The 25,554-nt window shown below is 46.6% G+C and overlaps 1 protein-coding gene across 1 annotated transcript; it reads left to right on the top strand.

Moving 5' to 3' along the window:
• Positions 1-3,164: 3,164 nt before the first annotated feature.
• Positions 3,165-25,526, top strand: LOC106659698 (protein prickle-like; the record flags this gene model as incomplete). Its single annotated transcript, XM_023458388.1, has 8 exons — positions 3,165-3,377; positions 13,159-13,374; positions 15,574-15,894; positions 22,841-23,368; positions 23,408-23,619; positions 23,714-23,990; positions 24,123-24,330; positions 24,409-25,526. Coding segments are annotated over 8 exons (2,220 nt in total), but the record flags the coding sequence as incomplete, so codon positions are not given.
• Positions 25,527-25,554: the final 28 nt, after the last annotated feature.

The following is a 25,554-nucleotide window of genomic DNA, read 5'->3' as shown; positions in this document are numbered from 1 at the left end:
GCGCGAAAAGTTGGGAATTATCCTCGTTATCCCGGCGGAACATCTCGCAGCAGCAGCAGCGAACGTGGCATTGTGCGCTCGCACTTACACACGCCGTCGAGAGAGAGAGAGAGAGAGAGAGAGAGCAAATTGTCACTTAAGAGGCTGCAAATAATCATGAAATCGACGCGCCGCGTGCGTATATAATACAGCAGCAGAAGCGGGGTGCACATAGCTGCGTCGGAAATCCTTTGATTTACAGGCTCTCTAATGGGAATTCGAAGCGCGGTGGCAATCCCAATACGCGCTCGCGCGCCTTTACGGAAAATACTCGAGCTTATCTTCGCGCCTATAGATGCGCGGGGCTCTTTGTTCATAAAAAAATTCGATAGAAAAATAAATAACGGGGGGTGTACATACAGGCGTGAAAATTTTCTACGGTTTTCCTTTTTTCCTTCTTCTCGTTTTCCGCGACAAAGAAGACGAGACAAACGTGTCGTAAGTAAATACCGCGCTGCGACGTGTGGTGGTGGTGGTGTGGTGTGCGGTGTCTGCATCGCTATGATTACATACAAAACGCGCACGCCTATTATAAAAAAAAGCACATCGCACAGAGAGCCGCGTACACGCAGTCGCAAGAGAATAAAGAAAAGCTGCGCGATTCTATGCTATTTACCTTTGAATTATGCGCGCAGCCGTTATGGTCCGACGCCGACGCCGTCGTGAGAAACGTGCGTTACTGCACATGCATATAAGCACGCGAGTTAATAGAAAAATGCCGATCGTTTAGGATCTTATTATTTCTTCGTGAAAATTCATCGTTCGGGACGAGAAACGAAAATTTTGGTAAAGCAGATTGAGTCTTGGGTTACTATATAACTATGCTTCATTAATCGATATTGGCTTTGCGATGATTGAGCATTACACTGAATTGAGATTTCAAAACGTCGACTTATACAATTATGTTTACTTCGCCACTTGCAGATTATCAGATGAAGATACTCGCCATCTAGTGGCGGAGGATGAAAGTAACCGAAATCTGGCCTTAATCTTTTGAAACACTTGAATTGAATTATTTTAACACTGAAAGCTATCAATATTTATGGTTAAATAATCGCCATAATAACACGTCAATGAATTGGTAATTCAATTCGAAAACATTTCAAATTGTACATAATTTTTTACTCCGTTAACATTGCTAATTTTGACATAAAATTTGGGTATAAAATTTTTCTCCAAAAATACACCAAGACAAGTGAGTCGCTGAGAAAGAAACAAGTCGCAGCTGATGCATCATGCATACGTACACGTACGCCATGAGATTCGAGTGCATCGAGGCACCGCGATTACGATACTTGATTATGCATGCGCACGGAGTGAGCTCGGTGCAGTGCTGCAGGTGTGTCACTATACCGCGAGGCCGTCCTTATACACACGTTCAGCCGACCTACGCGGGCAGTACTGCGTAGCTTATGATGCACCATTTTTGCTGGCCGATGCTCAATTTAATAATCAACGTTGATTATTATTATTTTTTTTTCTTTCGCCGCGTATCCAGGCTAATGCGACTCCCTCGTGTGGCAAAGTGAAACGGTAATTATTCGCGACCTTTCGCATAGATATGTGTCCAACGTGCCATGCGATGCAATGGTTGATATCGTGGCGCGCATGCGAGCGCGTCATTATAAACGTATATGCATGTATGCATCAGCGGTAGCAGCGGCAGCAGCAGCAGCAGCAGCGAACAAAAGTCCCTAAAGTGATTTAAGATTCCAGCGGTCGTTCGTCGAGTCTCGCGAGGTAATTCGCGTCTCTATTCTTTATGGCGAAGCGCGCGCGAGTGTGTGTATAGTTCATTTTCATATATGATTGCAGTAGGTAGTACTGCTCCGAGAGCTGCAGCTGCATTTTTTTCCTCTCCCTCCCCGTGCATGCTCTGATTTAATGGGCAAACGTCTTGAGAGCTCGCGCGCGCGTCTTTTACTGTACATCATATATACTATAAGCACATCCAAGCGCGTGAGATGTATTATATATACGAGCCATAAAGCGAGCGATTTTATACGGTTCTGGGGTTTAAGCTCCGATCTGCACGTAGCAGCAGCATCCAACTCTACTTCTTTCGCTGCTGTCGCTGCTGCAGCTCGCGAGCGCCTCTGATTAATCCGGAACACGAGACTTTTTAATTTCTCTCGTCGGACTTCAACGCTATACGCTTCAATGCCCTTTGAGATATCGCGAGTTCCCATTTCATAGTCAAACAACATATATATCTATCTATGAGATCATGTTTATAGCAGTAGTGCAAAATGACACAATGCAAAAGGATACACAATCCTTTATCGCTCTCGAGTGTATATATACTCTCTCGACTGCTGTGTAATACGTATAAACGAGAAGGAGAAGGAAGAGGAGAGAAGCTTCTCCTATACAGGAAATTAATTGTCATTAAAACGATCGTTGCGCGCGCGCGTGCCTTTATTGTCGGAGATCTGGTAGTAGTATGGAGCGGCGAAATTCTTCGACTGCTGCGCAGCGAATTTGCTTTGACGGATGATACGCGCGCGCGCACGCGGACTCGAGTCAAAAGCCGAGAGGCGTATATTGTTATTTATTTATATGTATACTCGTTAATTCGATGCCTAGCATCGGAATGTAGGCTAAATGCAATTGGCGAATTCTTTTATTCTTGTAAAAAAAAAAAAGGAAGAAGACAATTGCAAAGTATTTAATTAACCGGTGATGGTCGAATTCTATACGATAAATCCTTCGCGAACTAACGATCCGTGTAAATCTTTTATAATTGAACTGAAAACTTTATTTATTACGATTAAGAGAAATAATAAAAATAAACTAAAATGTATGATTTTTTCTGTCTGTACAGAAAAGTGTGCAAGAGCTGCCGTTGTCCGCGCGAAGAGCAGCAGCAGCAGCAGCAACAGCTGCAGCAACGCAGCCCCTCGGTCGACTCGTCGCAACACGGCATCGTCGTCGTCGGCGGTGGCGGCGGCCTCAACAACGGCAACAGCAGCCCGGTCGTCCTCGGGTCCACGCGGTTGGCCGCCGCCGCCGCCGCCGCCTCGATGGGCTTCCCCGGCAGTCCGGGCAGTAATTCGCCGGCGCCCTCGTCGCTGTCGTTGTCGCGCGGCAGCGGCGGCGGTGACAATCAACATCATCATCATCAGAACGGCGGCGGTGGCTATCTGCTGGCCGGTGGCAGTAGCGCCGCCGAGTCGCCGGTGAATCAGCTGCCGGCCGGCATAGGCGGCATGCCGCCCGTCGTGCAGGACGCCCTCATACAGCAGCACCATCATCAGCGACACTCGCAGAGCGACGACGACAGCGGCTGCGCCCTCGAGGAGTACACCTGGGTGCCGCCCGGTCTCAGGCCGGATCAGGTATTGGTTATTATTTTTTATTATATATCGCACGAAAATCAATCGCAATGCTGTGAAAAAAAGTTGACGATTGTTCTTCGAGGTCTCGGAACATATGGAGACATGCGCGAATGACCAAACTTTCGATAGGTATTTTACCTGTAGTTATTTCGGTATTCGAGAGTTAGAAAAATCGCAATGTTTAACAGTGGAATAAATTAATTGGAAACTTTTTCTGTCTCTATTTTGATTGACTTTGAGATATTAAATAAATGACTTTTGAATGGTATAATATTTAACGATTTCCAAACTACACATAAACAGTTACGTTGCATCGAAACAGAGCTTGCAAGATCTACAGGCTAAGCGAAGCGAGGGACTTTTATTAGCTTTACAATTAAAAATATGCTCCACTATTCTCAAAAAATTTATCAATTATATTTTTTAAATTTGAATATTTCAAAGTTCATGTTGATTGAATTATTGGTGGTCAAAAGTAGTAGGGTAGCATGATAAACGAAAAGTGAGTTAATGATTAACAATTTATTATAAATTTCATAACGAGATTAAATCTTCTTCTTATCATACATAATTTTGTAGCATTTTTTTACCATCTTCGATCACTCTCGAAGCGTGGCCGCCACGCAAATATTGTACAACTCTTGATTCGTGAACGATTCGTCGATTATCATTTCGCAGCAACCGATTGGCAGGAGGTTGCGCGTCAGCTCCATGAAAGAGTGCACCGCCCAGACCCAGAAAAATCCTCTCAACAGTATCGCGGCCATCTTGGTATCGATCGCCAGGCGAACATTTTCAAAAAACCCCAATAATCGGCTTACGATCGTGAAGTCCAAGTACGTGAATTTTTTCGCCGCCCGCTCGGTCGGCAACCGCATCACGTCGTAAAGCGACAGACTTCGATTCGTCATGATCACTATATCCTTGGCTCGGGTCGCGAAATTCTCGTCGTTGTTCCAACCACCGTCGACGTTCGCCGGTGTCTCGAACAATCCGTGCTTCATGAATACGTTCATGATCTTTATGGCATCGCAACGGTCCAGATGGTATCCTCTATTCTCCAGGTGTTGGATAACGCCAAGACCGTTGAATGTTACTTTTAATTTTAATTTTAATAAATTTTCGTTCGATTCAATCGAAGCTGCGTCATTCATCCTTCCTATATATCTTTCATACGATACATCCGATTTATATGATTTATGCGCTTTAACGTGCTCCTCGAAGTCGCTCTCGGCGGGAAAAACGAAGCTAGACAGATCAGCGCCGTTATTCAAGAGTACGTAAACGACGTTCGGCAAAAGATGCGCCACGGCCAATTGCAGCGTCGTTCGGCCGCGATTGTCCCTGGCGTCGACTCGCACCGGCTGATTGACTTCTTCGAAGAACGTCTCCGTTAAACCGCCCTCGTGATTCTCCAGGCAAACGTGCAGAGGAGTCGAGCCCTCCGCGTCGGCCGAATTCGGACTGGCGCCTCGCCTCAGCAGCAACGCGACTTTTTTCCTGCTACCGCGCTGCATCGCCCAATGCAGCGGTGTACGGCCCCGATTGTCTCGGGCGTCGACCCGCACCGTCCGCCGAACTTCGTCGCAGATCTTCAGCAACGTCCTTGCCAGGACATAAGCACAGGTATCCATCTTGCAAACGACGTGCAGAGCAGTCGATCCTTCCGTATTGGCCAGATTCGGATCCGCGCCTGCTCTCAGCAGCGATTCGACCAATTTCTCGTTGTCATGTGCCAGAGATAGGTTCAGCGGCCGGTCGCCTGTTCTTGCCACGAGGCAATTGGGATCCTGGCCGTGCTCGAGAAATTTCTCGACGGCCTCGGCGCAGCCGCGCTCGCAGGCCACGTGGTAATGCGAAAGTCCGGATTCGTCGGTGTAATTCACGTCGAACCTATTGTAAATTTCAAAAAGCTCTGTCGCAACGTAATTGCAAACTCGACCGATCAAACGATGCAGTGGCGTGGTACGACGCGGCGATGGTTCGCCGTATTTATTTGGATCGGGCTCGTCTCTGTAGCCGCTGCCAGACACGAATCTAATGAAACGCGCTCCTAGATTATAACTATTGTTTTCATTCGCATACTTTACGGAATCGAAGAGAAGGCACTCGATTTTTTCGCGAGTAAAAATATCCCGTAGATTAGGAAGATCGACTTTCCAATCGGTAATTACGGGTTCAAGATTACGAAGAAACTCCATTCGATCTCCTTCGATCGTCCAATCGACATTTTCTTGTAATCTCTTTAATGTAGCTAGTTTTTCTTGGTTAGGATCACCCACGTGTTTGAAATCATCGTCGTCTCCTTCGAAGCCAAGGTATCTTCCAACGCATCTAAATGTCATTTTTTTTCAACACAATACAAAATCGCTTATAAATGAATATATTTTTATTTTGTTCCCAAAAATCACTTGCTAACTTCTCAGCTAATCACACTGCAGAATGCGTAACTTATACACTGACTGTGGAACAAGAGAAACGAACTCGTTGCTTTTACTTTACTGACTGATGGTCGGCTATGTGCAATCGGAGTCAAAAGTTGTATCGCGTACTGCGCCCGAGTAACACTGCGCGCGCACGACGTACAGTCGAGTATGCTGGGGCCTCGGCGTCAGGAGTCGGCGTATCTGTGTGCCACACAGGCATAGTAGAAAATGCCCATAATCCGACTCTGAGGCACTTGCAATAGTAATTTTTTCTTGCGAGTGTGTTGATATTTGATATAGTATTTCTCTCCGTGTATGAAAAAAATTCTTAAAATTCGAAATTTTTTTGTCACTAACGCGGGTAATGAACGTGTTAGCTAAAAAAATTGTTATACGTAGTTTTTAATGATTTCAAAAGTACATAATAACGTAAATAGCGATAATGGATTTAAGTAAGCTGCGAAATAAAAGCCAGAGGCTCAACATTTTATTAGCTTCATAATTAATAATATGCTTCATTTTACTCCAAAAATTCAAACAATTTATTTTTAAACTTCTTAAACTTGAACAATTTTTAAACTTAAATCCCATACATTTATCAAAAATATAATCCTGTATCCCACACCAGCAATTGAATGATCTAGAAAAAGTGCAACATTAATAAACACTAAACATCTCCATCAAGATGTTATTGACTGAATCGTTGGTGGTCAAAAGGCATAAGGGTAACATAATAAACGAAGCTCTGTTGGTTTACGATTGATATTTTTTTATTAATTTTAAAACGAGAATAAATCTTTTTCTTTTCATACATAATTTTTTAGCCTTTTTTAGAACTTTTACATATTATTACACTTGCTATTGCATTTCTTTACCATCCTCGATCACTCTGGAAGTGTAGCCGCCACGCAAACATTGTACAATTCCTGATTCGTGAACGATTCGTCGATGATCATTTCATAGCACTCGAGTGGAAGGCGGTTGCGGGTCAGACCCGCGTGAGCAGCTACCGCCCAGGGCCAGAGAAATCCCCGCAACAGTATCGCAGCCATCCTGATATCGATCGCCTGGCTAATCGGTGAATCACTACCACCAAACATCCGAGTCGTGATCATGAAGTTCGTGTAGGTGAATAGTTTCGCCGCCTCCGCGATCGGCATTAGAATCACGTCGTGAAACGTCAGACCATGGCTCAGCTTGATTTTTTTCAGGCTCGAGTACACAGCAACATCAATACGATCGTGTTCGTCGTTCGGGCAGGTAACGCGGGCCGATTTCTCCAACGCGCCGTGCTCGGCGAACGCCTTCATGATCTTCATGGCGTCGGACGGGGCCAGTTCGTATTTTCTGTTCTCCAGGTGGCGCACGACGCCGAGACCGTCGAATATTACTTTCACCTCCGGTGGATAGTTGTCCGACTCCGATCTGTACGATTTGCGCCATTCGACGGTCTCCTCGAAGTCGGCCTCGCTGGGGAAAACGAAGCCGGACATGTCGGCGCCGTTGTTCAAGAGCGCGTAGAGCGCGTCCGGCAGCAGATGCGCCACGGCCAATTGCAGCGGGGTCCGGCCCCGCTTGTCCCTCGCGTCGACTCGCACGTCTTTGCCGCACAAGAAGAACGTGTCCGTCAACATCTCGGCGTGATTCTCGAAGCACAGGTGCAGAGGAGTCGATCCCTCGTCGTCGATCGAGTTCGGATCGGCGCCTCGGCTCAGCAGCAGTCGGACCTTCTTCGCGCTGCCGCTACGCATGGCGCAGTGCAGCGGCGTACGGCCCGCGTTGTCACGGGCGTCGACTCGCACCCTGTCGCCGCAGACCTCGAACAGCCTCTCCACCAATCCGTCCCGCTCGTCCAGCCGGTTTATCTTGCAGATCAGGTGCAGAGCGGTCGAGCCCTCGGCGTTGCCCAAATTTGGTTCGGCTCCGCACCTCAGCAGCAGCTCCATTACCCCGATCCATTGATTCTCGATGGCCAAGTGAAGCGGTGCATCGCCCATTTTCGTCAACAGACGGAGCAGCTTATTCTGCTGGTCGAGCTGGAGAAATGTCTCGACTTCGAAATAGCAATCGTACATGCAGGCCGCGTGAAAGTGCGTCAATCCGTCCTCGTCGACGTAATTCGCCTCGAAATTGTTGTAAATTTTAAATAAATTACGCATAACCTCGATTGATCGTTGGAGTTTGGCCGCTCGATGCACCGGTGTGGTGCGACGCAACGACGATGCCTCGTTGCCGCTCTCGTTCACATCGGGCTTGTCTTTGTAGCCGCTTTCAGCCACGTATTCGATGAATCGTTCTCCTGGGCAAAAAGCTGGCCGTTGGTTTAAGTAATCAACGACGTCGAAGAGAAGACGCTCGATTTTTTCGGCACCGACGAGAGCCCGTAGATTGACGGATTTCATCGAACTATCGTTAATCACGGGGCCGAGTTGCGAAAAAAATTCCTCTCGGCCTAGTTTGTTCGTCAAATTGGCATTTTCCAGTAAGCTCTTCAATTTATCTAGTTTTTCTTGGTTAGTTTTAAACGTGGCTTGAAGATAATCGGCGTTCAGCCGACGCTTTTTGGCGAGATACATTTTGTTTGAACACGGCACAAAATCACTTATAAATTGACACACTCTTTACTTCGTTCGCAAGAATCCACTGTACTACTCACGCTGCAGCGACCGAATTTATACTGACTTACTTACGTGAAACAAGAGAGACGAGCACATGGAGAAGAAATCTATGTACGAGAGATGCGCGTCCACTGTACTACTCACGCTGCAGCGACCGAATTTATACTGACTTAGTTACGTGAAACAGGAGAGACGAGCACATGGAGACGAAATCTATACGAGAGATGCGCGAGTGCCGTGTCGGTATGCGTGCATAGGCGGCTCGCGCATACATGTGGCACTTTCTAATTAAATCTTTTTCCGAGTTTAACGGCTCCGAATTGTAACTAATGGTGTATCGTATGTATACTGGTGGCAGCGAGTAGGCGTGTACTCTCTCCTATCTCGTATTATGGAGTCTCTACACATAATACAAAAGATCATCGATCAAGATAAAACTTATATCAATCGATTTGTTAGATCTTCAAAATGAAATTCCAAAAAAAAACATGTGGTTGACTTTCGAGATAAACAAGTTTGAAAATGACGATTTTAACACGGGCTCTTACGGGACGCGGTCTTTTATTGTTTATAACTAATTTAAAAGATCAACCATCTTAATAAAAAATATATTTTCTGAAAGAGAAACTTCCAAGCTTCCGATTGGTACGTTAAAAATTACCCTTTAACGAACTAACTAATGAGTAATTAAACAAAATCATTGATTTCGAATAGTGCGAGCGGTTGTCTGCCTAATGCGAGAAAGAGACAGACAGACGCCTCGCTGTACTATTGTTATGATTGCTATAGAGCCACCTTAAAAGGCCACCAAGCTGACACGGAAATTCGTTTCTCTTTTCTCGACCTTTCAATGGACTTATTTTTGTAAGTTCTTACAAATCACTCGAAATTTAAACTTAGCGTATACATAACCGAGCATTCCACACGTGCTCGCTGCAGCGATCGTAATAAACCATCGAAGAGATCGCGAGAGGTATGCAATCGTTATTATTTATAGTACTTCGAATAGCCACCGCCAATATAACTCGGGCCTCGTATACGATCAACCACGACCGAATACACTTATATATATTATGTGTGGTATACGCACACTTTGACCGTAGTTTTATAAGGATAATGGGGTCGGTTGCTCTGCGCGCAGCCTCGCGCGCGAGACGATACTCATTATATAATTATATATATCGCGGCCGCTCGAGGTCTCTCGTTATATATCCCTGCAAAATAAAGCGTGTCTTGTAACGATTTCGTTGTAAAAGGAGAGAGACAGAGAGAGAGAATTTCGGAAAATCCGCGAGAGAAATCGTTCGCACGATGCGCGACTCGCGTCCAATGCAATGTATGTATAAAATATATAATGCGCGTAATGATCGAGACACACGCTGATAATCACAATTAAGGCCTCTCGCGCTCACTTATACACATACTTGGCGATGGAATAATAATAATAAAAAAAAGCTCGATAAAGCTCTCGGCGGGCTCCTATAATATAACGTGCCAGGCTCTAATGACGATGCACTCAGCGGCAGCGGCAGCAGCAGCAGCAGTTCAGACGCGGCTACATACGTACATACCTCTGGCTATGTGTGTGCATTATAATACGTAAAAGTACATTACACGAGCAAACACGAAAAGGCGAATTGCGCCGCGATATGGACTCTAGCGAAAAGAACGAGTAGTAAAGTAAAAGAAGACGAACGCGTGTAGCGTACGTATAAAAGGACTGCAGCCTTGCGATACGGTAGCGCTTGAAAAAACATACATATATCTTATACAGAGGTGTGTGTATGTGTAAAAGGGACTCGCTGCTCGCTGCCTCGTGCGTGAGTGAAGGACGCGACGGACGCGGGCGCAGGACTTATATTATACACATCCATACGTTTACATATATACCTGCGCGCAACACCTGTCAGTTGCAGGCTGCAGCAGCAGCAGCGCCCACGGGGCCCGCATTCCTATACGCAGCTCGCGCGCGCTACGAAGTGAACGTCGAATTTACATGAAAGTCCCTTGCGCAGTAGTACTACTGCGTGTGCTGCTGCTGCACTTCGACAGAAACGCCAATGGAAACATCTCGAGCGAATATCTCTCATTGGCAGTTCTTTCCTCTTTTATTTTTTTGCTTACTTCTTCGCCCTCCCTCTCTCTCTATACTTCCTTTAATTTTTTTCTCTCTCTGCACCTCCTTACGATCGCTCGCCGAGTGAGTGAGTGAGAGAGAGAAACTAAGCGATTTTTAATGAGTATAAAAGTCCGTAAAAGATTATATACTCGTCAGCGTTATACTCGCGCGCGCGCGTGGACGCACCGCACTAATGGGCCTTTCATTGCGCTCTCTCTCTCTCTCTCTCTCTCTCTCTCGGATTTACGATTAATTTTATGATTGAATGTAGATTTTAACCTTTTGTACAGAAAAAAAAGGAAGGCATGCGAGAGACGTAGACAGAGAGAGAGAGAGAGAGAGAGTATCCGGGTCGATCGGGTTGTTACTGTACTTACTGCGTCCACGCACACATACATTAAGAGCCCAAAGGAAAAAGGGTCTTGGGAATTTTTATCCCGCGAGCGAGAGCCATTTTATCAAACCAATAAAAACGTCGTTATATATATAGTACTGCCGCTCGCGATCGCAATAACGCAGCCTCGCGGAAAATGATCGCCCGGCAAATATTGCGAGCGCATTAAAAAACTACTTAAACGCTCATTTTCTGCATCTTTCATCTCTCCCTCTCTCTCTGTCGAAGTACGTTTCTCTATTTATGCATGTATATTTTGTGCCCGGTCACGAAGCCATACATTATTATTACCTCTTCTTTTTATTTATTTTTTTGTTTTCTCGTTCCTTCTTCTCGCGGTTATAATGAACGAGGCGCGGGCGGCTTGGTAATGGCGGTGGGAAATAAAAATTTCGCAGACGTCGAATAAGCAAGACCAACGGGTTTTCCAATGGTGCGTTTCGCAAAAAAAAAACAGCAAAAAAAGAAAATTGGAACGAGACGTGGCGATGTTTTTTAATATACATACACATCAACTAACGTGCAGTATGTGCGTTCGCGTGCTGCATACTCACACACACGTACGCATCTCAAACGGGCGATGAATGCGTATATATATGGATGTGTAGACGGGTACGGGGAGGGAGCGAAAAAAAAACATCGATTCGCCAGAGTGAATTCGCGCTTGAGCACATGAGAACATATATACACACTCTCGCGACACGCCACGTTCCACGGTATATACGTGTGTGTGTGTGTGTATTACGCGTGGAGAAAAATAAACGTAGGCGGGATGAAATTGGGTTTTAAAAAAATGATAACGGAACGAACGAACGAACGAAAAAAAAATGAAAATGAAAATAAAAAAAATATAAATACGAGCCAGAGAGAGAGAGAGAGAGAAAAATTCAATTTCGGAGTGCAGTCGTTGCAGCAGCCACGTCGGTGGCGGCACCTGCACACGCTCGTTTATTATATATATGAACGAACGTGAGCGAAACAGCACCTCGTAACGCACGCACATACACAGAGTGTATGTATGTATCTAATATAGTGCAGTATATATACGTACGAGCCGGAAGAGCATGTCGCAGAGGCTTATTAGATAATATAATTTATGTCGCTCTCTCCCCGCGCAGCGAGCGTAAGAATAGGAGTGATTTGCGCCTGTCGGAGCTGCTGCTGCTCATGCTGTTGCGTACTGATTCACGGCCCTTTTCTTCATCTGCGTTATATATAGTATACATGTGCAGCGAGAGATGCATATATACTCGTGCGTCTAGAATATAATGCATAGTACTCTCTCTGACTCGGCTCGGCTCAATGCCTCGGTCTATTGCTTCCGCACGCCATGCGTATATACTATATAGGATATGTACTATGGGATGTAGACACTGACGCACCGACACGATCTCGGCGTGCTTATAACACAACACAACGCAGGATAGCAGCGAGAGAGAGGATAGATTTGCTTGATGAATTGTCTCCTCCTTTCTCCTTCGCCCTCTGTCTCTTCGTCATTCGATATATCTATAGCTGCCTGTATTATAAGCAGTATAAGGAGCTGCGAGCGAACAAGCCGATAACGACGTCGTTGATCGAATGGTATAGCTCCGAGGCTCGAGAGGCCGAAGGAGAGGATCGCCGAAGGAGTGTTGCGCGAGCATTCGCGACCTGTATCCTATCTACAGTATAATATACCTGCGCCGCGCCGCTCGATATAGGCGCGACGTGTTAATGAAGGTAAACATTGTGCTAATGCCATACGGTGGATATACGTATGTTATATGAACGCGAATCGCGCGACCCTTTAGCACACGACCACCCCGAGTGGCTGTATATATATGCAACGATATTCATTATTATCCGCGAGCTCGTTCGATACTTCTGCTATTATGATATATTTCTATGGCGGTCGCGTGTATACACAACAACAGCAACAACGACGACGACGATGACGCGTGAATACGTAGTTGAAATTGCCGGCGCGTGACCTATTTTTACGCCATTCATCCCCATTCTCTCTCTCTACATTCTGCAAAGCTTCAATTTGTGCACCGCAAGGCGCATTAAAGCTCTTATTGCTCTGTGTGCGTGTGTGCGTATGCATCGATCGCAAGCCCTGGTATTACATCACATTTCGTATTCGTATCGCGTAAATTTTTTTCTTTTTTTTTATTACATAACGAGCTTTATCTTTGTTTAATGCAACAATATTTTTATTATTATTTTTCATTTTCCACAGGTACACCTGTACTTCAGCGGCCTGCCCGAGGACAAGATACCGTACGTGGGCTCGGCCGGTGAGCGCGAGCGCGTCAGGCAGCTACTGCAGCAGCTGCCGCCGCACGACAACGAGGCGCGCTACTGCAGCGGCCTCGGCGACGAGGAGAAGCGCGAGCTGCGCGTCTTCGCCGCCCAGAGGAAGCGAGAGGCCCTGGGACGCGGACAGGCCAGTCAGGTATATATTTACACGAGATTCGTTGCTGCTTTATAGTATATGGTATAGAATCGAGAAATTTTCCGTACCGACGCATGTACACGAGTTGAATTGAATTTTTCCTCGCTGGTGCGATTGTTCCTTTTTGTATTTTTTGTATTTTAGCTTTTTTAGCTTTTTCGAGAGAGGAAAAAGCTCTCCCGAGTGCGCTGCTGATGCGCGAGCGCGATACACCCTCTGAATTTTACATGAGCTCTCTCTCTCTCTCTCTCTCTCTCTCTCTCTCTACCTCTTGCGCGAGCTTTTATAAATAGATATATACGCGCACGAACTGTAAACTATCGCCTCGGCGCGTAACACTCGGATAGAAGTTTTGCTTAGCCGAGGTGCAGTGCAGCAGCTCTTCTCTCTCTCTCACTCTCTGTTTAAACTTCTTCAACGTTTTATACGGCGCTCCATCTATCTCTCTAACTCTATTTCTCTTTCTCTCTCTCTCTCCCAAATTATCATCGGCTGATTTTCTTCTGGCTGAGAAATTATTCAACCCGGCCCTCGCGCGAGTATACATTACTCCGCACGAAAATCGAGTCTAGAGCTTTTCAGTGAAATTATTAATCGTTACTCGTCGCGCGCGCGCGGACGAATCAATTATTGATGCGTAATCCACTATCCCGTACCCGTGGCTGCGATCGCGAGCTATATATACAGTTGAAATAACGCGATATATATAATCGAGCTTTCGTCGCCGTGTCCCGAAAATGAAATTCGGCAGAATGAAACATTTAAAACGATTGGACATGGTTGGCGTTGCAGTAGCGGCTGAATATTCTCGCGACTTTGCGGGAAAATCGCCCGCGCCGCGCTCCGACTGCCAAGCCGATTATACACGCTATATGCAAGCTCGGGCGCGCGAGAGATTTCATTGTGAAAATCTATGTTATCGGTCTGGTGGTGCCTGCGGCGAATCGATAAAAAAAAAAGATTGGAAAATTGTAAACTTTCGAGCTTATGGATATTCCGTAGTATAGGTTTATATATAGAGTCGCGTAGCGGTACTATACTACTACCGCTCGCGTATAGTCGAGATAAAGTTCATAACGTTTCGTCAAAAGTAACGATCTCGCAGACTGTGCGCGCGAACTACATATAAACGCGCACACATATAACTCGTCGTATACGTCGCCGATTGGAAAGTCATCGTTTATATCCGAATATAACGAGTGTAAAACCGTTTTACGCGCGCGCGCGCAGCAGCAGCAGTAATAGTAGCAGTAGCAGTCGATCTAAAGGTTCATTAAGGATCCGAAGGAGAAGTGAGCGAAGGCAGAGAAAAAAAAAACAACGACGTTAAAACGCCATTATGGGCCGCGCGCGAATATGTGCGTTGTCGCGTGTGTATCTACAGCATAAGCAGGCGAGCATGAAAAAAATCCAATGTCGCCGTAGCGCAGTGCACTATACTACCGATGATGGCGTATAACGAGCTGCAGCCGGCCGTTACGTTGAACTACAAAGATTCCAGGAAAGTGGAAAGAGAGAGAGAGAGAGAAGAGTGTACATTTTCGGCCGCGAATGGAATACAAATGGCTCCCTTGGCGCGGCAGCAAAAAACCCAGCTGCATACATAATATACGAATAACACCGATGACCGTAAGGTCGAGAGCCATCTATCCATACTTTATCGTATATACTACGTTCGGTATATTATAATCCTTGCGAAGCATCGAGTGTACCGAAGAAAAGCTCCTGCCCATGCTGCTGCAGGGAAGATTATAATATATAGAAAAAAAGTCGATTCCGTAACGGCGCATATAGAGCCGAGATTATATAGGTTTTTTGCGTATCATGCGCATAATGACGCGAATCGCGCTACCTGGTACACACAACGCGGATCGATCCTTGGGATGCATATAACGTCCAGTTGGTGTACACACGCGTTTAATCGAGATATCTACGTATACACGTGCGTGCGGTGTTCGTGCTTGGGTGCGGAAAAAAAAGATCGTACACGAGTTTTTGCCCGCGTACTGTATCGTACATAAGATTGCCGCTACGTAGATGACCATTGCACTTCTCGCGCGGGCAGGCCGTGAGAAAACGACTCGCGCACCGTATATATATATAATATTAAATTAGATCTATCCACGTAAGCAATAAAATAATGCACGCATCTCTCTCTCTCTCTCTCATTGACCCGTTATACTCGTGTGTTGCACACAGCTGGAACGAGCCCACGTCGGCGGCTGTCGGGAGTGCGGCCGCGGCATAAACCAGGGCGAGATCGCGGTCGGCGCGTCGCGCTCCGGCCCGGCGTCGCTCTGGCATCCGGCCTGCTTCGTCTGCTGCGTCTGCCGACAGCTCCTCGTCGATCTCATCTACTTCTGGCGGGACGGCAGGCTCTACTGCGGCCGGCATCACGCCGAGACGCTGAAGCCGAGGTGTTGCGCCTGCGACGAGATCATACTGGCGGACGAGTGCACCGAGGCCGAGGGCAAGGCCTGGCACATGAGGCACTTCGCGTGTCTGCAGTGCGACAGACAGGTGAGACTGAGATTTTATTGTATTTTTTTTATGTTGTTATTTAGTTGGTAGAGTTGTACTTTTATATATATAAAACTATTTGTCAAATTGTCGCGCGCAAATAAGAGCTCTTCTCCTATATATACGCCATATATAGCGCGCAGGCGAGAAATCGTGTCGAAGCTATTATCGGCGATGCTCGTCTTTCTCTCTCTCTCTCTCTCTCTCTCGTTATTTTGTTGTTTTTCTTCGCAAACGTGCAGCGCGCGCGACTCGTCCCGGCAACTATTCCCTCTTTTACTCGGCGATGGCGTGGCCGTATAGAACGTTTCAATTGCTCCTTTTTGCCAATGTTGCACTGTGCACTGTGCAGTGCAGTGCACACAGCTGCGCGCGCCTTGAGAAGTCAGTACAGAGGAGGACGAAGGCAGAACGAAAGGAGAGGAAAGAAAAAACGAATGAAGTAAATAAAGGCGAAGCCACGAGATTGATTAGTCCTTATATATACCTATATACTACTCTATGTAGTCGGGTTGTGGGACGCTCCTTACTGCATATTATATATAGACAGCAGCAGCAGCAGCAGCGAAGAAAGCGAAAAAATGATCCGTGGAAATTTATCGCGCGTATAGCTCGTGGTCGGAATATATTTCGATCGGTCAATCTATACCGAGTCTTTTATATATTATACGATTGGCAGCGATGGAATCTCTCTCTGTCTCTTCGATAGACAGTCGTGTCGCATTTTAAGTCGCGGAAAAACGCCAACCGCAGATTCCGCACACTCCTCCTATACCTACACACACGTGGTGACGACGACGACTACGACGACCGTGATGGGGTTATTTATGCACTTGGAGATATGTATAGCTGCTGCCTCGTTAAATAGGCGAGTTATGAGCTTCTACTATTATACATAACGTATACGCGTGTGACACGTAACTTTAAACCACTACTGGCTCTATATATACTTCGATCTGTCATTTCATCGGTGACCAGAAGACAATAGACACGTCACGCGCGTCATTGGCCATTATATTATATGTCTCGTGGCACGACGTATACATTATTATATATCGGAGACGTTGATCCGCTAAATGCCACGGAGGTAGAGAGATTATCATTCCTATGGGAAAGTTATTTCTCTTATCGGCATACATATAAGACCCTTTTAAACTCAGGGTGAAAAATAAAAATAAATAAATAAATCAGGGATCCGGTCGCCCAGGCGTGCGAGCCGATGCGACGACCTTGAAAATCAGTTATTATCAACTTGCGCGCGCCAGGCGAGCTTTCTCGGTTGCTGCTGCTGCTGCTGCATTACTTTGTGTTAAAGTATACTTGCGCGTATACCTGCACTCGCGCGCTAATGGATAAAGCTGACGTGGATCGCATCGCTAAAGCGGCATTTACGCCTGGCGTGCTGCTGCAGCAGTGCATGGCATCTCTGCAGCTCTCTCTTGAGCGCGCGCGAACCCGCAGCGGAGCATTTACTCGCCTTTGCTTCTTCTTATTCTCCGCGCGCTTTGATTCTTATCTCGGGTGCGGTGGCTCGCAGCTGCAGCAGCAGCAGCCTTCCCTTTTACCTCTCTTAGTGCGAGCTGTGTGTGACTTTTTTTTTAGAAAGAGTATATATATACAGGATCTCTCTCGTGTGTGTGACCACTATAACGTCGCGCGCGATGAAGACACGGCTGCGTGCGATGCACTTGATGGATCACGCGTGCGCGTTTCACGTCCACGGGGTAAAAAGTAATACACGCGCGACACGAGCGATTCGCTCGACGCGAAAATATAATTTTAAAGGACACCGAATTACGAGTGCACTATCGAGGTCGGTTTTTAACTGTACGATACGGATTCAATCTATCGTACGGAGGACGTGGACGAGAATGAGAGAGACGTTGAACGCGACGCGCCTTTGCGCAAAAAAGGAGCATTATAGCTTAATCAATCATTGCCGCATATGCCTCGCTCGTGCAGGACGTTATTGTACATGAGGTATATAATGCATGCAAAAAGAAACGCGGCGAGAAATCTTGAAAATCGCTCCGTCCATCGTGTGTATACCGCCGAAGGGCGATTCGCGTGCACGTCGGCGGCAGCATCCGAGTATAATGTTGCCGCGTAACCCGGGGAACGATGAAAAACTATATGTACGCCGTTGAAGAAAACCTTGCATTTGATGCAGATCTAATGTATTATCTGACGTTAAAATTAAAGTAAACGATACTGAATTTTATTGGAGATAATTTTACGCGAAATCTTCGTTTAAAATCAATTCACAAGTGCCGATTTATTATTTCACGCGTTAGCTGTTAAATGAGAATATGAAAATTCGATCGTAATTAAAGCCAGCTTCCGCCGCTAGATGTCGGAGTAACTTTATCTGTGAAACTGCAAGTGACAGAGTCAAAATAATTGTATAAATAGAAGCATGCTTTACATGATTGTACAATGCAAGGTTTTTTTATTATTAGTTTTGCCTTCTTAATGTATTATGATCTTGGTATAATCAAAAATTTGACTGATACCGCATTCCCAAGCGACATGCTGCGAACACCGAGATCACTGGTATCGCCCAATCGACAACGGCTCTCAATACGGTTTCTTAAAACTTTGTCTGACTTGATTACTCAAAAAAAAAAAAAAATTAGAAAATGTAATCGTAAATGAAACCAGTCTTCGCCGCTAGGGGGCGAGTATCATTATTTGTAAATCTGCAAGTGGTAAAGTGAATATAATTGGTTAAGTCTAGGTACGGTTTACGCTACAATATAATGTTCATAATCGACGTTGATGTTGAATCTTTCTCGATACCTATAATTACTGCATAAAAATACGAATCATTCAAAACGATTTCTCAAATCTAACCATCCATATCTTTCTTAAAAACACTTCTCAGAAACCCCTGTTTATATACGCTGCAATTTGTAAAAAAAATATGAATGAAGAAAGATCTTTAAAAATCTAAGAAAATTGTAGTTCAAGCAAGTCATTAATTTAATTGATGACCAACATTTAAAATCAAGAAAAGTTGAAATTTCAGAGTCCTCTTCCGTGGTTGAATTTTCTCTCTGAAATTTTAACTTTTCTTCAATTCAAATGTTTCTGTACCGTCACAAATCTCTGTCTCTCTTGTTCCACGCAAGCGCGTACGAGTGAAAGTCCAGCGAGTTTGTTGAGTTTTGTAGTCAGTACAAATTATAACGTCGCAGTGCGAGCAGCAAAGTCTCATCTACTGTATCGATTGATCTTTAAAAGAAATAATCAGTGTTTGTGTGTCGTGTATTGGTGTTCGAAATATATAATGTCTTCGTCAAATAGCATATCCGGCGAAAGGTGCCAAGGTGAAGGTAACGCTGTCGACGAACACGTAGAGTATCGGAAATTAGAAAAATTGAAGAGGTTACGTATAGATTTCATTTCGAAGTTTGAACATCATCGATACCGATTTCTCAATGAATTTAGACCCATAATAAAAGATTGGAAGGAACAACTTCCAAATCTGCACGACATTTTTACAAAGCAAGAGATGGATTGGATTCTCATGGCGAGCATCAAGTCGTCTAGTTGGAATAAGGAAATCGTCGAGTTCGTCATTCGCAGCGGCTACAAAGACGAACCCGACTTAGACGAAGACGGTAAGCCAATTTTACGTCGCACAACAGCAGTACACCAGATAGCTGAATGCCACCCGAGTTATTGTGAAAGTGAAGTCGAAGTGTTGAGAAAACTATTCGAAATATACGACAAATTCCACGTAAATTATACCGACGAGTCAGGCTACACACATTTCTACATAGCCTGCAAGTATGGCCTGGACGACGTGGTGGAGAAATTTCTCGAGCTCGGGCAGGATCCCAATTACCTCGTGCCTGAAACAGGTGATTCGATGCTGTACTTTGTTGTTGCAGCTGCAAATTCGAGGCATCCTAGAGAACCGATTATGCAATTGCTGCTGCAACATGGCGCCGATCCGCGTTTGGCCGACAAGGACGGACGGACTCCTTTGCACGTTATTTGTCAAAAACGCCGCCCTATTGCTGGCTCCGTGATCTCGATGCTACTTGAAAACGTCGACGAACTCCAGCGGACGGTGCTGATCGAGGCCCAAGATAAATGGGGCGACACGCCGTTGCTGTTGGCTCTGAAGCCAAATACTTACGGATGTAATAATCCGCAACATATACGAGAGCTGCTGAGAAGAGGGGCCGATCCGAGTTTCACCAACGCGAAAGGACAGACTGCTCTGCACTTCGTTTGTCAGAGATACGATGGTGGGATCTCGTTAAAGGAATTCTTCGAGATTTGTGACGAGAAGGGGAAGACGTTGCGAATCGATGCTCGAGACAACGAGGGCAACACAGCGTTGCACTTGGCCATTGCGTGCAGAAACGCGAAGATGATCAAGACGCTGCTGATGCGAGGTGCCGATCCGAGTCTGGCCAACGAGGAAGGAACGACGCCTCTGCATCGCATTCCCAGGAGTGACTCCCACGACGGCTTCTTAATGGAGCTGTTCTTCGGTATTCTAGACGAGGAAAGGCTGACGACGACGGTGGATATCGACGCCCGGGACAATTCGGGCCGAACAGCGCTGGAGTGGGCCGTGGCGAGATGCTGTCCGCGCAACGTCGAGATGCTGCTGGATCGAGGCGCCGACGTGTCCGGCTTCGTTTTTCCGACCCCGCGCGACTCCGACAGATGGGCCAACATCGATAGACGTAATACTGGATACCTTAAAAACCGTTCAGCCGCGATTAAACTAGCCACGGCGACCGGACTGCTGGCCATCGTCGAGCTGCTCGAGACGAGAGACTACAGACTGGACCGAGACGCAGCCCTGAAGCTCATGGGATTCTTCGACGAGTACTTATTATACGAACGTATGGATTTTTCGACGAGCAAGGATGTCGATGATTTGGTCGATACATTATTCGAAGAGATGACGAAATGCGACACGTACTCGGGCTACTACAAGTACGCGATCTCGTACAAATTGCTTAATATTCCCCGCTATACTATGATAGCTTGTTCTGTGCGCCTGTGCGAGAAAGTATCGACGAAATTTTTCCGCGACTGGGCCCTGGATCCTTTCATGGAATTGATACATTACCGACTGCCTACCGAGTGCTGTGAAAGGATCATCCGTACTCTGAGGAACAAGGATTTGTTTAATATTTGTCTGGCGGCTGCGGGTCGAAGCTCGCTATGATCACAATAATTATATTTGCAATCATTTTAATTTAAAATAAATTTTTTTTAATTGTATTTTTTTTTATTTTACTTTGCTCATGTTTACCTTTCAAGTTTTCGATTTTTTTCTCTGTTTTGAATTTTTGAACTTTTGTACAATTTTCATTGTACATATTTTGGTGTTTAAATTCAGTTGACAGAAGTTTCACTTCTGATGGTCGTCTTAAGACAGCTAATTATATTAATGATTGTTATTTTGCTAATTTTTCTGTTTTTCTCTCGTTACACTTTCAAAAGTAAAAAGTAAAAAGTAGTAAAAGTATTTCTCGAAAAAAAATGTTATAGGTTTTATTGCTGTAAGCAAATGAGCATTGTACAAAAATGGAACCGGTACACATGTATTATCATCAAAAATCAGAAGTTCAATAGTAGAAGTTCGAGCCCGGTGTGTGCTGTACTCATAAAAAAAATTAGCGAACAGTTGGCAAATTATCGCTTCGGCTCAAATTGTATCTTCTTTTTTATATAAGGCTCTCAACGGCCGCCGAAGTGACCGATCCTAGTCTCAATGTAATTGACCACATATACGAGTATATCGACTGTATTCGGCATAAGATTCCCTACAGCTAATTGCAGCGGTGTCCGAAACAACGTACGCTCGCTTTTTATAGGTTTACCCATTACCTCATACCTTACGCTACTAAAGAAGTTTCACTTCAAAAAATTGTCCATCCAAGCTCCTCGTCAACTTGGTATCTGCAGCTAGATCCCTCGTATTATTAGTACACATAAACGTACACAAAAACGATGGATGGCCGCGCGAGCGCGTCAGGGCCCGCACCGGGTCCAGCCGTGCAGGACAAATGATTTCATTGAAAGAGAAGAGCCCTTACGGTTCCAAACACGATTTATCGTAGGTACGTATAACAGCGCTCGAACTCGCGAGCGAGCGCATAAGCGAACCGCGGCGATCGATAACTCGTTTCACGGGCCGCTTGAGCCTCTATAGGCACGCGCTTTCTTTTACAACGATCGATTGTTTTTCCAAATAGACCTCCGCGGCTCTAGCATATAGTGTGGCAGGTACAGCGTATCTTCAAGAGAGAGAGAAAGAAGAAAGAGAGTGACGAATCGAGCGAGCGTATACACACACGCATACATACATATTATACCTACTCGTGCGTCGAATACCGATGAGGATTTTTCCACGCGCAAAAGGAAAAATAAAAAGAAAACCCTACCGAGAAGAGCGGATTTTTCGATTCTGCCTCTGCCTCTCTCTCGCGCGCTGCTGATGGACGCGACGTGCCGCAGAAGCAGGTAGAGCGAGCCCCCCCGACGAAACAATGAAAACAATAGGGCCTCGTTTGGCTTTATTTCTGCCGAGTTACGAAGAGAGGAGAATCAAAACGATTGTGATGCTGCTGCTGCTGTTGCAGCTATTGCGGTCGCACGCGCGATTCGAAATTCCGACGGTTTCGAGCTGTACGTGTGTGTCTGTGTGTCTGTATGTGTGTGTGTGTGCCGCAGAGCCGATTGCAAACAAGCAATGCATAATCAAACGCGCTGCAGTGGTGCAGCACGAATACCGGGCCTATACTGTATATAGACCGAATTCGACGACGATGCGGACGGTTATAATTCTCTCGGGCTTCGTAAATTTTTTTCTTTTCTTTCTTATTAGTATCGGGAGCTTAACTAACCGATTCCTTAATCCTCGCTTAAGTATATAAAATTACTAATCTCCGAATTATTATTTTTGTGTCAGCTGGGTGGTCAGCGCTACGTGATGCGCGACGGCCGCCCGTACTGTCTGCACTGCTTCGACGCGTCGTTCGCCGAGTACTGCGACAGCTGCACCGAGCCGATCGGCGTCGACCAGGGCCAGATGTCGCACGAGGGCCAGCACTGGCACGCCAACGAGTGCTGCTTCTGCTGCGCCACCTGTCGCACCTCCCTCCTCGGGAGGCCGTTTCTGCCGCGACGCGGAGCGATCTACTGCAGCATCGCCTGCAGCAAGGGCGAGCTGCCCACGACGCCGAGCGACTCGTCCGCGGGACCGAATCCGGCGCCGCCGCCCTCGTTTCCGCGCATGTCCAAGCGTTACGGAGGCACGAAGAACAACGGCGGCGCCGATGGCACGGCGTCGCCCGGTAGGCATGGATCGCCGAGGCACGGTTTTGGTTCGCCCAGGAACTCGCCGCGAATGGCCAGGAAACACAACGGCAGCCATCACAGCAATTCCCAGCAGCAGAGCAACATCACTCAGCTGACGCAGCAGCATCAGCAGCAGCAGGCCTCGTCGTCGTCGCCGTACAGGCATCAATCGTCGAAGCAGACGTCGGCCGCGGGCTCGTTGGCCAGTACGCCACCGCCGAGTCTGGTGCCGCCGGGTACGACGACGACCAATGGGCTGGATTTGAATCTGAGCAACGGTGGTACAGAGAGGCCGGGTGCTCTCGATCGGGTGCTGCTCGAGCGCAATCTCGAGCGACTGCTGCAGGAACGAGGCTCGCAATCGGACGAGTCCACGGCTGAGCTTGGAAGGTATGTTTTTTTTACTCTGCTTTTTTGATTGCGTATCCGAGAACGATATTTATTCTAGAAATTGAATGTATTTTTTTTCTCTCTCTCTCTCCAGGCTGATGCACGCGCGCGATCGAGAGCCGCTGCGCTGCATTCCGGGCTCGGACAGTCCGTCGCACGCCTCGAGCATGCCGGAGCTTCCCGGCCCCATGATGATGATGAATCTCAACTCGCCACCGGACTGTCTGCCGCCGCCGCCTCCGCCGCCGGACTCGCCGACCATGACCGCCGCGGAGGACAGCGGCCGGGGCATGCTGATATCGTCGTCGTCGAGCTCGGTCTCGCCCTCGACGCCGCCCGAGGACAAGGCCTCGTCGCCGCCGCCGCCTCCAGCCCCGTCGACCCCGAGCAATTCGCAGTCGGCCTCGGCGAACAATCACTATCCTCTGGAGCCGTCGGTCATAGCCAGCCCCACGGGTAGTCAACAGATGCAGCTGCAACAGCAACAACAACAGCAGCAGCAGACACCGCCACCGACGCATCATCCCAGCGCCAGACGAGTGAGATTCCAGGAGGCCGATCTCGTGGACGACGCCGCCTCGAATTACAGCAACGGCAGTCGGTCGCACGGCGGCAGTAGACGTTCCCCGCCCGTGCCGAGGCGACCTCAGTACGTGCCGAGATCGAGGAGTCTGCAGCCCGAGGAGGTGCCCGGCTGCTCCTCTTGGACCGGTAAGTTAGCTAATAACTTTTCTCATTATACAAGCGCATTTTCATAAGATTTTCTAATGCTTGATTTATATATACCAGGTGCGGTGCCGAAACTGCGCGACGACGACGAGGACAGCTGCTGCTCGACCTGCAGCTCTTCGAGCTCTTCCGACGAGGCCGACGCTTACGTGCTGCCGCCGCGTCGTGCCTACGGCGGCGTCAGGGCGGCCTACGTGCCCAACGACGCGATGGCGGTGGCGCGTCGTCGCCAGGGACCGGCCTCGCCCACCGCGGCCCAGCCCGCCGCCGGTGGCAAGGACGCGGAGAAGTGCGTCGTGTCCTGATCGACGGCTCGTCGTTACGTTTATTATAATAATAATGATGATAATAGTTGTACTAGCTTCCAACGCAGCAGCGTCACGGCGTTCGATCGTTATTACGCCACCACCCACGGGTCCACTGTAGCAACTTGTATATACTAGATTATACATATCAAATATATGATATATATATTGTACGTGCATATAGACATTTTATATATAAAAAATAGTGTGTAACGTATTGCCCAATCGCCGTGAGCTTCGTCGAACCGGCGAGCGGGGAAAAAAAGAGAGAGATACAAGTCTTTTATTTTATCCCTTTAGCTCTCTGTCTATATTAAGCTTTTATTACTTCGTTGTCCAACGGGATATCTCCCCCTCTTTTTCTTATTCTTTAGACAAGTAAGAAAAAAAACCCTGTGTAATCCTCTATATCATCAATTGTCTCGGTGTGTATCGATCTATTAGCTTTCAATTGTCGTAAAATGGCTTTAAGTGTGCGAACGAAATTTTTGTATAGTTGTAAGCCCTCTCGGCGGGAGTCGAAACCGCGGCTATCTCGATGGTTTTCATTGTATTGTCTATTGTATTTAATTTTATTGACTTATAAACCATACTATTTCTGGTCGTTTATTATTATTATTATTATTATTATTATTAATATTGTGTTTCGCATCGTTCTCGATAGCTACGTAATTCCAGCGAGTCTTCGACGATAATTGACATATCGCGGATTATTGCCCCTTTGCCGCACGACGACGACGTAATGTAACTCGAATACTCATTAGTTTATGAATGTGCACATATCAAACTGTTAAGATTTTATAGCGGCAAACGGTTTAGAATTAGGCTATCAGGATGGATCTTAATATGTTTGTACATATAAATGACTACTGCAAATTGCCAAATAATGCATGTTTATAAA

This window comes from Trichogramma pretiosum, unplaced genomic scaffold, assembly GCF_000599845.2.
Source record: "Trichogramma pretiosum strain Unisexual culture from Peru unplaced genomic scaffold, Tpre_2.0 scaffold113, whole genome shotgun sequence".
NCBI classification, from domain to species: Eukaryota; Metazoa; Arthropoda; class Insecta; order Hymenoptera; family Trichogrammatidae; genus Trichogramma; species Trichogramma pretiosum.
Note: the sequence above shows the minus strand (reverse complement) of the source record. Positions and strands in the feature narration are given on the sequence as shown.